The 15,349-nt window shown below is 37.7% G+C and overlaps 1 protein-coding gene across 1 annotated transcript; it reads right to left on the minus strand.

The window, feature by feature from the left end:
- Positions 1-1,493: 1,493 nt before the first annotated feature.
- On the minus strand, positions 1,494-8,172 carry LOC139734942 (actin-like). Its single transcript, XM_071645719.1, has 6 exons — positions 8,094-8,172; positions 7,601-7,745; positions 5,993-6,226; positions 5,318-5,535; positions 4,716-4,744; positions 1,494-4,179 (listed from the first exon to the last, which is right to left on the minus strand). Exons 2-6 carry the CDS (start codon positions 7,730-7,732, stop codon positions 3,680-3,682), a joined length of 1,113 nt encoding a protein of 370 aa, XP_071501820.1. The 5' UTR covers positions 7,733-7,745; positions 8,094-8,172; the 3' UTR covers positions 1,494-3,679.
- Between the last annotated feature and the right edge of the window lie 7,177 nt (positions 8,173-15,349).

The following is a 15,349-nucleotide window of genomic DNA, read 5'->3' on the forward strand; positions in this document are numbered from 1 at the left end:
TGTATCTATCATCTACATGTGTCTACCAAAATAATTAGGTTAGCGTAGCAGTTAATGACTGTTCAACTCTATAATGTCAATCAATCAATCAATCAATCAATCTGTCTATCTACCAACCAACTCAATCTGCTACTCTACTTACCCAACCTTTATAATGTAGGCCTACTTAGACACTTATAGTCCTATCAAATCTATATCTGCATTGTTTGTTTGCTGACGGATATACCTCACGCGGTTCCATATAGCCTACGTACAAGTTCCCCCACAATCTGTATCCCCGTCATCCCCCCCCCCCCCTTTAATGATCCCTATTCAGCTACTGTTAATCACATATCACGATGAAGTATTATTTGTATACCTACGTAATGTGATTGCAACCTCGCTGGATGAGACGGGACCTCGCATCACACCATGCCGAGGCTGTTCCGGCGGCCGGCTGACTTCCTCCGCGTCGGTTCTCACTCCACTATCATAGTGGCATGTACACTGTTCGTAGTTTGCAACAAAGAGTATGGTTTGCAGCAATTCTCTCACGCCTGCTCACCGGCATGCCCCATTTCACAAAGTGGATTGTCGATTGAACACAACACACAAGGCAGCGAAGCTGAATACCCACCATAAAAAAAAAAAATGTTCATAATATTCCACGGACAGGAATATTACAGTGTACAATATATTTGTAACTGAAGCGTGCTATACGAGTTCACTGTATTACACGTCCGTCAATGCACACACAGACGTCATTAATTTTTGTATACACACAAACTTGGATATTATACGCACACAAACTTGGATATTATACGCACACTGATACACGGACAATTCGTAGCCCGAAGTTTATTTTGTGCATGAAAAAAAAAGAAAGAAACCGACTTGGTTGATCGAGTTTCCCTTAATGTCCTGTGAACTCCGTGGACTATATCGAAATATGCAAATTAGACATATGAGGCCCTACATACAATGTGATCTGAAAGCTTGGTAAAATCCCCAAATATTAGTTCAGATATTCCCCTTGCACGATTTGATTGTACCATTTTATTTTCGACAAACGTAACCCAGACCAGCAAGAAAGTAGTCCATCAGGTAAGCTCAGATATGAGAAAATCGGGTGTGGAGTTAGGATATGTGCAGGAAAATACCATGTTTATGTCTTTCTTTATATATATTTTTACAGGCATGTATGTGGTTTCAAGTCAAATCACTTAATCGTCTGGCAATTTTCTCGGATCCGAAATGTCTACATTCTCATGATAACATGAAAATTATATATAATATGTAATAATTATTGAGTAAGCTGTCTACGTGTTGGTATGATGATATCATCAAAAATAAAACTGAAACCAAGTTCATGTTGTATTCACCAACAGTGTTCTGAAATAAACTGTTGTTGAATGCAGCATGAACTTGGTTTCAGTTTTATTCTTGATGATATATAATTATATGTATATACCCATATCAATACACTTTTGATTATAAGTTCTTGATTCTTAAGAATCTTAAGAATCCTTTTGCCCAAAGAGAAATACTAGCACTAACGCCGACTGTTAACAGTCATGCAATGCTATAATTATTACAACTTCCATTATATCAAAACAGCCCCAAGGGGCGTCTGAATTGGATTTTAATTTCTTTTATTTCAACATGGCCTCTCAGTTCAGCCAGAAAATGTTGTTCTTCCTGAACTGATAGTGCTTCCTGTCCCAGTCCTTGAATCAGAACGCATAAAGGCTTACTGGGGACCCTCCTGCATGGTAGTTTGATTTTTCTTCTTTGTATTTCATATACTGAGTATGTGTTCTCTCATGAATGATATGCTTATTTCTCATATGCAACATTATAGCCGTGGTAAACGATGACTTTATGTTTATTGTTAATTTGTACCATACAGAAACAAAAAATGAATGAAATTAAATTAAATTAAATGACAGGCAAAACTAAAATCAACATTTTTGGTGTCTAATTCCAAATTTGCTGAACACTGACTGAAAAAGAGACACAAAAAGAGAAATTCCAATTTTTTTCGTTATGGCAATTTGCATAATACAGAAAAGTTGAATATCATAAGGGTGGATTATCACTTTCAGGCAAGAGCATTATTACAAAAGCAGTGAGTCTCCCCTAAGAGATATAAAAGCTACAAGATACATTGACATACATATACGAGATTCTATGGTCATGTCAACAGTTTAGTGTATTACATTTCATACACCTCTGTATCCACGTAGTTGAGGCTTACAATCACAAACGGATTAGGACTACATTTAAGAGTTGCAGAAAAGAGGAGATGATAGGAAAATGCCATTGTGTATAAACTTGGATACAGGTTGTGACATCATCAACTATTCTGTTACTTGTCCATACAGAGTGTGCCATGGTTGTATAATCGATACCACTGTTGAAGCCTATTTTGTCTTTTATGTCCGATTCTTGTACACATTATTCCATTTCATGCATTTAGGTTGTTTAATTACATTCCATTTTGTTTTAATCGAAGTCATCTTGAACATGCAATGGAATTGCACTTTAAGCCGAGTACGGTTACTTTTTTTTTCAATGTCGACCACTAATGAATTTCAATTATCAAGATCGGTTATTCTAATCAAATGAAAATAACACTTCTTGAAAATAAAGTAGCTTCGTCAAATTTGAGCTTTAAATACGAAAAGCCATTGTCTTCTTTCCTACTGAATAGTTCGATAAAATGAGGCTAAAGAAATACCAATTCCACGGGCAGATTTAGAATAATGCGAGGTAAAATGAGTGAAAACATCTTATTGTCTTAAATACAAGAACAAATAAATCGTTGATCTATTTAATTTGTATAATCTACAAACAAACCTTGCTACGTCAAACACAACCCTTAACAGGTCGGGAGATATCACATTTTGCATGTTCTAGCTTGACAGCATCATGTACTTGAGCAGCAGAGATTAATTAAACACGTGGTAAGAGTACGAGGAAGGTGAGAATACATTGAGACAACGAACTCTCTTCAAGAAACAAGTTACTTGCTTGGAAAGTAAATTCAAATTCAAATTGAGATTAATTTCCGATATCGCAATTTTACCCGACACAATCACAAAAATCAGTGCAATGCCAAATGAAATATTAACATGAATATATGAATCTATTTCATTATTTTTATCATTATTGGAAAAGAAAGACAATGAAGTCATTCCTTCTACACGTTCTATGAGTATAGAATTACAGTTTACAAAACGATCCTGATCTTAAGTAATAATTTAAATGGAATCAAGTAACAAACATGTTTCTGACATATCATACAGTTAGAAATCTAGAGGCCGGTTAGAAAGAGGATAGAAGAACGGAATAGAGTACATACATATATACATAAAAAAGTACTGGATATATTGGTATTACGAGCAAAATTGTAACTAACGTAGAGACGAAAGACATCTTGAAAATATTCAATTATGTATTTCTTACAAAGAAATATTATGTCATATATCAATATCTAAGAGAGACGAATTTTAACAAGAGATCTGTATGTTTTCTATCTCTTTGTACTCACGAAGACTTGTGATACAGCAACATTACATGAGACGATATTACTGTAAGTATTCTTGTGTGTTGAAGTGTAGGAGATGGTTATTGTCTTCAGGTTACTCTGGCAACATTTGATATGAGAGGGGATACAATGTGGTGAGTAGCAAAAAATTTAGAAACACTTCTTGTGAACGATACTGGGACCGTGGCACTCATACTCTTTCTTGCTAATCCACTGCTGTTTGATGGGTGCAAACGCAGCCAAGACGGACCCACCCATCCAAGCAGAATGCTTCTTGGGGTGAATGACTTTCACTCGAGCCGGTGGTTGCACCACGGTGCCGAGCTCGTCTTGCAGCCGTTCTTGGAGCCCACGATACATGGTCGCACCTCCAGCGAGTATGACACCGGCCAGAAGTTTCTTGCGGAGCTCGGCGTCGCAGTCCATCACGGCGTCGTAGATGACCCGGTGGATGCCGGGAGAGTCTTTGCCCAGGAGCGTTGGTTTGAAGAAGACTTCGGGAACGAGGAGTCTTTCCTTGTCAATGGTGATGGAGTGGCCGTCAGGAAGCTGAAAAGTTTCCGTGATCGTCCGCGGGTTCGCTGTCTCGCGATCGAAGTCGCGAGCAACGGCGCAAAGTTTTTCCTTGATGTCGTCCACTGTTTTCATGTCTTCATACCATCAAATGAAATAATATACAAAAGTATAGATTTATAGATTTACATTTTTTACATAAAAACAATGCACAATATACTGACTCTGATTACTTATTCTAAATTGGTGCATAATTTTAAGGTAATTCACATTGATTATGATAACTGGTAGATTACTTTATTATCAGCTAGAATCTTACCAAACTGATGGGTAAAGTATGCAGTGGAAGGAAGGAACATATTTTAATGAAATCTATCTAACAGCAAGTTGCTGACGTTATCCAATATATATAATTATACGAGTTATCAAGTGAGAGCGTTTTGTTCTGAAATTTTCTGTCTGTTCCTAGTACTTAATTTCTCCCTTTGAGTGTCTACATATTTATGCACATCAATAATGTAACCATCCTCTGATATTGTCCTGACACTGACACCAATTTTCAGTGCCCCGGGCCAATGGCCCAGCGAAATTGTCAAGCCTTGTACCATTAAGGATAATCTGCCCATTAAATCGTCAAAGGTAACAAAGAACGTAAGGTGTAAAACAGTAGTACCTAATGTCTCGCTATTATATCCACGATCCTTAAAGGACAAGTTCACCTTCATAAACATAAGGATTGAGAAAATGTAACAATATTAGTAGAACACATCAGTGAAAGTTTGAGGAAAATTGGACAATCGATGCAAAAGTTATGAATTTTTTAAATTTTTGTGTTGGAACCGCTGGATGAGGAGACTACTACAGCTTGTGAGTCATATGCGTACAACAGTATAAAGAAAATGTAAAAGAAAATTCAACATATTTTCACTTTTTTCGCATAATAAAAGAGCACTTGACTTGTCTCTTTCTAAAGGCAGGGGGAATAATATTACCCATAACATTTGTCGGTAACGAGTCAGGGGAATGTGTACTTTTTTCAAAAGATGGAATTTTGTGAAATTCTCTTTATATTTTCCTTATATTGTTGTACGCATGTGACATCTAAGTTATTCATACACTGCAGTAGTCTTCTCATCCAGCGGGTACTGCACAAACACTTCAAAAATTCATAACTTTTGAACGGATTGTCTGATTTTCCTCAAATTTTCAATGATGTGTTCTACTAATATTGCTACATTCTCTCAATCCTTATGTTTATGAAGGTGAACTTGTCCTTTAAGCAGTCCCAGCAAGTATTCTGAATGATGGGACCCAGCTGATGTCACGTGACGGATGGCATGACGTAAGCAGTGGCCTTCGTAAATCGGTACCACGTGACCAACACTTGCCCCGACGTCCAATACGACACCCGTCGTTCGCCCGGCAGCGAACATTGAGGCGACTGGCTGGCTGACTATGAAGACGGAAGGGACGCCGAACGTGTCGAACAAGCACTGAGGGCAAGAACGAAGGACAAGACGGGAGTGATACACTCTAAGAGCTAACCCATGTCAATCAAATTTTCCAGACCCAGGTTTGAGTTTGAGTTTATTCAATTTTCGCCGCTGCCCAACTCTTTTCATCCGATGGCTGTTCTTTTGTGAGAAAAAGGAGAAAAATGAGCGAGATCAGCAAAACAGACAGCGTCTATAACACGGCTTTTATCTCGGAGGAATTTTTTTTTTGAGGGGGGGGGGGTTCTATTCTTATCCATCCATTTTTTAGTTGGCCGTATACGTCAGGTGTATAAGTTGGCCGCTAAGGCAGGTTTGACTGTATTCCGAATTTTAAAATCTGTTTAAAATCTTAGAATGTAATAGGCTCTTACTACATAATAATTAACTATTGTCTTTGTACACCAGATTTTGTAACTGCAAGACGCAGAAGAACAAAATATTTTAGCCGTGATACCTGTATGGCCTTCTCTCTGTTGGCCTTCGGGTTACTCGGGGACTCGGTGAGGAGGACGGGATGGTTCTTGGCGTCAACGTTGAGCTCGAAAATGTGATGAAAGATCTTCTCCATGTCGTCCCAGTTTGTGACGATCCCGTCTTCGACAGGCCAAACGAGGTTTAAGATACCTCTCTTGCTCAGAGCCTCTTCTCCAACATAAGAACTCTTGCCTACCACGCTTTCGGTTACAATCTAGAAGACACAATGCAAGTTTGATGAATTTTGAGAATCTTGCAATATTAAAGACATAACAAAGATAATAAACACAAAACTTTTTGCGCATTTATCATTTAACATCAAAGTTGAGTAACATATCCTGATAATTGGAGTAGTTATAAAATGATCAAGGGCAATGTACATTTCATTCAGGATTTAGATGAATTCAGAACTTACAATCGAATTGATTGAATCTTAAATAGGAAGTTTCCACAAGCACATCTGTAGATTTACTGAATGCAGAAAGATTTGTAAAATACTGCGTGGTAGTTTGAGGGTAATTCGTTATAGCGAAAGGTATCAATTTATTATTAATGTTATCATTAAGATATCAATTTCGAAGACTTTTTTTATTTTTCTGGTGCATGTTATATATTTCTCATACTCCGAAAGGCCGGGGTCGAAAGAAAAAAGTTCAAAGTTTAATGTGCACTCTGTCCATGGTTTGAAACTCTCCAAACAAGCTTCGTGATGTCAAATTGGTAGGACGATACCCTTAACGATGAAAACAATTCCGAATCTCAACTATTGTGTTCTGAAAGACCTAGTTTGAGCATGTTGAGTGGTCTTCTTTTCTTTTGATATTTTATGTGTATATATTCTGTTAACAATTGCTTAATATATTCTAATTCTTGTGGAATCGAGGAGGATTAAACAAAGCTATATAAATTCATAGCCTTAGAATAGATTGCATGACTATCTTCAAACATTCACTGAGTTTTCCACAGATTTCTATGTTTACCGAATCAGCATAATGCTTTGTGAAATCTCCCTTACGGCCGTGGTGGTAGTCGCATTGGGTGCACGTCACTAGACCGACACCCACGAGTCATATAGCCTACGAGTTATACAGCTCGCTATTCATACAGCCTATGAGTTCGACACTAAGCAAACAAGGCCCAAGAGACTGCGACATTAAACCCCGTGTATCTGTGGAACTCCTGGGCCCTGTTTCATAAAGCTGTTCGTAAAGTTACGAACAACTTACGAGCGACAGGTGATCGTTCTGAAGTGCTATAGACCTACTTATCAGAATTTCAATGATTCAGAACAAGAACCGATCACCAGTCGTTCGTAAGTCGTTCGTATTACTTTACGAACAGCTTTATGAAACACCCCCTGGGCTGTTTTAACTAGCGTCGGTCTCATGGGTTTTATTTGGCTAGTGTCGAAATCGTGGGCTGTCGGACTTGTGGGCTGTATATGACTCATGGTTGAGGGTCTTGTGGGATGATCCCATCGCGTTTTCTATGGCTATACTACTCGAACATAAATAAGTTGATCCTAAGAATCGGGGGATGGAGTATGTACATGATGTAGTTGAAGTCATCAGTTTCAGACTCCCCTTACCTCTCTTCGGAGATGACCTACGACCGACGGGAAGACAGTTCGCGGATCCTCATCACCCTTTAGCCCTACCCGACAAGTGAGAGACCCGACGTCGATGATCACGGGCGGTACCTCTTCGTCGGCCTCTGCCATGGTCCTTGTCTAGCTTCCAAAGATTGTGTAAAGCCAAAGAAGATATATCGTTTAAACGTAATATTTCAGGTCTCTGAATAATGAAAATGTGTACCATCTAGTAATTCAATAAGTCCATAACAGTCAAGTTCATTTCATTATACTCTTTACAGAAGACCCAATGATGAAATATTGTGCTCCCTCTTCTGTACCCATAGTCTCATTATCTATACAGTTATGAGCGTCTATACAGTCATGCACACACAGCAATCACTCTGAAACATAAACACACATATTATACGCTTACATAATATGATCATGCACATTGTGAATTGTGGAATACTGACCAAAAAGTACGTTTACTGAAAGGGCTATAGCTTACCTATAGTTGACTGATGCTGTATGCAAGGAAGTTGAACTGACTGGGGTTTTCAACTAATAGAAGCTTCTGCCAGGTTAGTCTGCTTGCGTTCTGCATGTGTGCTAATATCATACATATTATCAATATAAACTGCCTTTCCCCATTTTATGGTTGACATTAGATGGTTTGGTTCGGTCAAAGTACAGTCAATGTTTATAGTTCTCCGTTTATAACTATTAGGTGTTTGTATAACAAGATGTCATTTGTTACCCTTGTCCAGAGGCGGTGCAGGGTGCTTTGAAAGTCTAAATCTGTAGGTAGGGTGTGTATAATGACGATGATTATGATAATAATACTCTCTAAAAAAATCGAGTGAAAATATTCACTCTTAAAGGAGTGAATACAAAAAAGAGTGAACTTAGAGTGAAATTGGAGTGAATTTCGAGTGAAAATGTTCATTTTCACTCATTTTGGAGTGACCTCAGGGATCACTCGAAGATTTTGGAGTGATCCCTGACGTCACTCTAAAACAAGTGAAAATGAACATTTTCACTCAAAATTCACTCCAATTTCACTCTAAATTCACTCTTTTTTGTATTCACTCCTTTCAGAGCGAATATTTTCACTCGATTTTTTTTTTTCAGAGAGTAATAATGATAATTCAGTTCAATTTTTATTTCACTTTCCAACACGAACATAATTACAGACATATGTGTGTGTGTGTGTTTTTTTTTTTTTTGGTAACACAAAGTAAGGTGCGTAAATCTGTATAGGATGAAAAGAAAGTACAAATGATTGTAGCACTTTACGATGATTATATATAGTCATAAATGTCAAGTGATTAGAAGTAAATAAACAACATGCAAAATTCGAAAAATGGACATGATAGAGGGATCTGCTAATTCAAAAAAGACAAAACTTGTAGGATGTAGGCCCCCAGGGGCGGATCCAGGAATTTCGTAAAGAGGGGGCGCGTTTACAAAATTAAAGGGGGGGGGGCGCACGCACCCCTCCCCCATTTTTCTTTTTATTTCTTTTGTTTCAACAAAAAAACAAGGGGGGCGTGCGCCGGTTGCGGTCCTCCCTGGATCCGCCCCTGGGCCCCTATGTGCGAAGAAAAAAATCATTAGACCTAATGTAATGATAATAATAATAATAACAATAAGGATAATAGCAGTATTTTGATGAGGGATGATAATTTTGGCTGTTTTTGTTCACCACTGATCTCAGATTGTTATCACTGTAATGTTTATCACGCAGGTCTTTGTAGTTCAGTCTAAAATAATCTCAAATCTATCTTTTGTTATTTTATTCGACATATTCAGCTCTCACTTCATAATGTGTTATTTGTGGAAAATGTAAGTTTCATGTAAGAACTCATTTTTAATAGCTTCTTGGAATATCATCTCTACACGCATATTGCTTCTTTGTCTGTTTGTGATAGTAGATTCATTGTATTCCACATTTTTGTTATCTTTTTTTTTTTGGTAATAGACAATTTGCGCTTTCAATTCTCAATATGTTTATGATTTACATGTGAATGTGGAATATGGAACAATAAAACTAAGCGAAAATCCAACAAGATGTAAATTACACTTAAAATCACAGATATGACATTTTTAGTCCGTGTGCTTGATAATTTACCCAGTCCAATACAATAAAATTGATTTATATATCAATCAATAATAAATCGCGCTAATAAGGCTTAATTTATAGTTCTAATCCGTACATGATAGAAACTAGTCACTGATGAAACATTCATCAATGACATATCTACCATAATTAGTAGGCCTATATATACAAAAAAAATACACAATACCAATTCATTATTTTGTGGTAAAAACGTATTCATGATAAAATATATTTCTTTTGTAAAGAAGAAACCATTATTATATAGTAAACAATTTACCAATTGACTACTCAGAATGAATGAAAGATAATTCAATGAAGGTATATGATAGTAACATTTCTTACCTGTAGGTAGAGTAAAGTTACAACACGTGCAGTCACGATGGATGCAGTCCACGTTCAAATAACATTCACAAGGGATGCTGTAATTTTTCTCAGATTGGATTTCAACTCCACTTCAATAATAAATATTCATATTTCTTGGCTGGATGAATCAGATTTGAGAGGGATTTTTTTCCCTATGCTTAAATTTATATACATTATTTCCCAGAACGCCCAAAGATCTAAGGGGGGGGGGGGGGGGGGGTCGTCGATTTTGGGGGCATACAAGGCACATTTATGAAACCTTAGTTAAACTTTGTTCGTATATGTACATATTACTAACATGCAGTGCGTATTTACATATTGACATTTCATGTTTGATTAGTGTCAGTAGTGGCATTGTGATCGTGCTATTTATATGCTTTTCAGGATCTACAGTATACTAGTTCTTAGTACATGTATATGGCGAAATCAAAACAATATAACTACATGCAATACGTGTAGCGTAGGAAATCTCAATTTGAATGCCAAACATGAATATTCATGAGAGGGAAATCGACTGGAAATTTTCGCCACATATGGTAATGGTGTGTGCTGGTGCGGAATTGGGGTTGGGGGACAATAATACTTGTAATATTGTATGCTAGGCAAACAAACGTACTACAAAAGAGAGCTAGAGAGAGAGAGGGAGAGTGTGTGTGTGTGTGTGTGTGTGTGTGTGTGTGTGTGTGTGTGTGTGTGTATGTGGGTGTACGGCAGGATTCGGGTGAGGGGTGAGACACGAAATGTCTGATTTATTTCTGATTCACGGTAGTTATGACTTCAAGACCATCATTCTGCCTAATAATGATTATTACAGCACATCGAACTGTGCTGCTTCCCAGAATATTCACGCCCTCTAACGACGAGAGAAGTGACCGGTCAAGCTGGATGGATCTCCGCTAGGGTGGGATTTCACGGAGCACGCGAACGATTTGCGAAGGACGCGAATGGCAAAATCCAGCATTCGTATTTTAGTCTGCAAAAGTTCGCCAAACGGTCGTGAGCGTTCGGAAGCGTCGTCAGTTGTTCGCGAATGTCGTTTTTACTTCGGCGAGAATTTCAAAAAAGTTTGAAATTTTTTGCGAACCTTTTCCGCACACTTGGTCGTGATTTGCTCGTGAATTGTTCTCGAAATTGTCTTGAAAGCTTCGTCATATGCGCAAGACCTTCGCAAGACACGCGCGATGTTCGCAAAATGTTCGTGAAACCCCAAACAGACTCCGAAACTTTGGAGAATGTCTCGCGTATGTTACGCGAAATCTGCGAAGTTTTTCCGATCATTTTACGACGTAATCGCAAACGGTTCGCGTACCTTTTGAGACATTCTCGCGAACGTTTAGCGCACGTTTGGGTGATGCATGACTTATACGTTTTCTGCAGATAAAAATTGTAGAATACATCTAAACATCAAAGAATTATTAACAACTATAGTAACAAAAGAAATTAAAGACTAGCAAAGATAAAGAGATGTTTGATATACAAAAAAATCGCAGAATACACTTAGAATATATCTTAACTATGTAAAATTTCATTTGAACTATAGAGATTATGTGTCGGAGGAACTGAAAAAACAAATCAAATGCTCCTTACTATAGTGGAGATAGGTATTAAGAAAAAGAATGTAGGCAAGCACACGATAGAGAAATGAGAGAAAAAGAAAGGAGAAATAGAGGAAAGAAAAAAATTCAACTCAAGACAGCTTCCACCTCTCCTTGGGTACATTTTCTCCCATGATTATTGAAAATTTTTCGTTGTTCGCATTTCCGTCGCGTGTTCTTCGTGTACGTAACATGCTGTACTTTAGCAATGATACACACGACATTCGCACATACGTCGTGGAAACTTCGCACAAATTGCGCAAGAATAGTTTTCGGCTTCATTGTCGGAAAACATTCGGAGAAAAACTTTTCCGAATGTTGGATTTTGTCATTCGCGTCCTTCGCAAATCGTTCGCGTGCTCCGTGAAATCCCACCCTTATAAGGGTGGGATTTCACGGAGCACGCGAACGATTTGCGAAGGATGCGAATGACAAAAAAAGTTTTTCTCCGAATGTGTTCCGACAATGAAGCCGAAAACTATTGTTGCGCATTTTGTGCGAAGTTTCCACGACGTTTGTGCGAATGTCGTGTGTATCATTGCTAAAGTACAGCATGTTACGTACACGAAGAACACGCGACGGAAATGCGAACAACGAAACATTTCCAATAATCATGGGAGAAAATGTACCCAAGGAGAGGTGGAAGCTGTCTTGAGTTGAGGTTTTTTTTTTTCTTTCCTCTATTTCTCCTTTCTTTTTCTCTCATTTCTCTATCGTATGCTTCCCTACATTCTTTTTCCTAATACCTATCTCCACTATAGTAACGAGCGTTTGATTTTTTTTTTTCAGTTCCTCCGACACATACTCTCTGCAGTTCAAATGAAATTTTACATACTTAAGATTAATTTTAAGTGTATTCTGCGATTTTTTTTGTATATCAAACATTTCTTTATCTTTGCTAGTCTTTAATTTCTTTTGTTACTATAGTTGTTGATAATTCTTTGATGTTTAGACGTATTCTACGATTTTTATCTGTAGAAAACGTATAAGTCATACATCCCCCAAACGTGCGCTAAACGTTCGCGAGAATGTCTCAAAAGGTACGCGAACAGTTTGCGATTACGTCGTAAAATGATCGGAAAAACTTCGCAGATTTCGCGTAACATACGCGAGACATTCTCCAAAGTTTCGGAGTCTGTTTGGGGTTTCACGAACATTTTGCGAACGTCGCGCGTGTCTTGCGAAGGTCTTGCGCATATGACGAGGCTTTAAAGACACTTTCGAGAACAATTCACGAGCAAATCACGACCAAGTGTGCGGAAAAGGTTCGCAAAAAATTTCAAACTTTTTTGAAATTCTCGCCGAAGTAAAAACGACATTCGCGAACAATTGACGACTCTTCCGAACCCTCACGTTTGTTTGGCGATCTTTTGCAGACTAAAATGCGAATGCTGGATTTTGCCATTCGCGTCATTCGCAAATCGTTCGCGTGCTCCGTGAAATCCCACCCTAAAGGGCTCACACCCATAAATATTTTTTCCCCATAGGGATGTGTGTTAAAAATCAAACTGTAAAAAATTCTGTAAAATAACTCATACAAATGGCGTCTTTCATATCGCATGTCAAACTAAAGTAAGATGTGCCCTTTCACTCATCAAAATATCAAGGGGGGTTTTCAGTTCAAACTCTGTCAAAAGGTCCGCAAAGTCAGACTACGTGTCTTTTTAACTCAAAAAGGCTCAGATTTTCTGTGCGTGCGCCGAGTTAAATTAGTCCCTTTAAATTCCACAAGAAAAACCTATCACCTGCCAAGCAGAACATATTTTGTAGAGGAATTCACACTCATCAACGTGAGCTAAAAACTTTTCTTCTACCTTCATTTCCTGATTTTTTATGATTTTTTTTCTGAATTAATTTTGGTATCTTTGATACGAATTTGTGATCAGGCCGGGAAGAATCCATTATACATGTATTTACGGGTGTGAGCCCTAAAGGCACGGGTGCCACGGCTGTCGTGGGCGGTGTGGAAAGGACTATAATGAAATATATATGGCAAAGTGTCTGGAAACCATACTAGATTCATGGAAGGGCTGACTTGTTTGGGTTTGGGTTTGGTTTGGAACAGTTTAGCCCTAATCCTGCATTTAAAAAAGAAAGACAAACAGACATAAAATCAAACTTGAATTCAAATTATATAAACCCATGGCGAATGCAATAATCAAGATTTTAACAAAAGTATTACGATAGTAGAAAACATGGCACTACAATGTATATAGTAATGATAACAGTAAATGATGCAAAAAGATCAACAAGACCTACAAAGATAAAAACACATACGATGGAAGTAAAAGGGGTCTCATTTTATGCTGAGAACATTCAATAATAAAAAAAAAAACACGTTCATTTATTGTTGCATAAGTGCATTATGAAAGTTGAATGAAATGAAAGATTTGAGTATATGAATATAAGAACGATCCAAGTCCATGGAAGACCATTTCGAGTAAACTTTAAAAAACTTCATATCTTTTTTATTTGTCCAATAATATTCTATTTAACTGTGATGGGAAAGCAACATTGTATTATGATTTGTATTTAAAATACAAATCATAACATATATAATTATGACAATTAACATTTACATTAATTGTGGAGAGGCCATTTTGTGTGATGGACTTGGGTCGTTCTTTGATTCATATGGACTTGGGTCGTTCTTTGATTCATATATACATGATATTCTATAGAGATGAGAGAAGGAAGAGAGAGGGCGCTATAATATGAATGTAAGAATGACCCAAGTCCTTCATTCTTACATTCATATAAGATTTAACTCATTTATTTCAGGCACTTCCGGGGTAATTAGAATTTATCTTTTATACACAAGATGAGTCCAAGCATAAGCTACAATAATTTCCCATGTCAAACTGAATTTGGCCAAAAAATTGGACTTGGGTCGTTCTTATATTCAGGTCTATTGGAAAGAGTAGCTATGTGTTTGCGTACAAGAGGAAGGGGAGGGGGAGAAGGGGGAGCTAAGGAACCTATATTTATTCTTCAGACTTTGAGAAGAAGCAAGGAATACGTTGTTGTTGTTTTTTCAAGAGAGAAAATCTAGATTAGAGGTGCTATATAGCAAAAAATAAAAAAAAATAAAAAAAAAACAAGCTGTCCCAGCTTCTATCAACTTTTATCTGCCGATGGAATCTCACATCTCAGAAACATTATAAAACGTCAATATTATTGAACTAAATTGAATCGAATTTAATTGAACATAAATCTGTATAATTATTTGCTTCAGAATGGTCTCATATTCAAGTAATGTGCGGTTTAATGTTTCTAGGTTATACCGTATAGCATGCCTGTACCGAACAGTGACGGGGCGATTGAACTGCACATTACTTGAATATGAGACCATTCTGAAGCAAATAATTTTCACACAACAATAGCTGTATAATGTACTCCTAAATGAATCCCAAAAGGATTGGACCAATCATCCCCCAGCATTCCCACTGATTCCCACTGATCAGATACTAGCCGCCCTTCTCATTCTCGCCCGAGGCAATGTTGACGTCCGGTGACCGTGAGCATCGTTCCATATCTTCGTAAAAGAAAACGTCTGGTATTCAGGCTATACAACTTCTGTGGAGAAATCTCCTTGTACACACACACATACGCAAGGGTGTCCTTTGAGTAGCTTCCTGCCGTAAACAACGTACCGCTATAACAGTGAAGAGAGTGCAGAACCAATAA

The sequence above is a fragment of the Diadema antillarum genome, unplaced genomic scaffold, assembly GCF_040938485.1.
Source record: "Diadema antillarum isolate AM-2024a unplaced genomic scaffold, OU_Dant_1.0 seq00000552_RagTag, whole genome shotgun sequence".
NCBI classification, from domain to species: Eukaryota; Metazoa; Echinodermata; class Echinoidea; order Diadematoida; family Diadematidae; genus Diadema; species Diadema antillarum.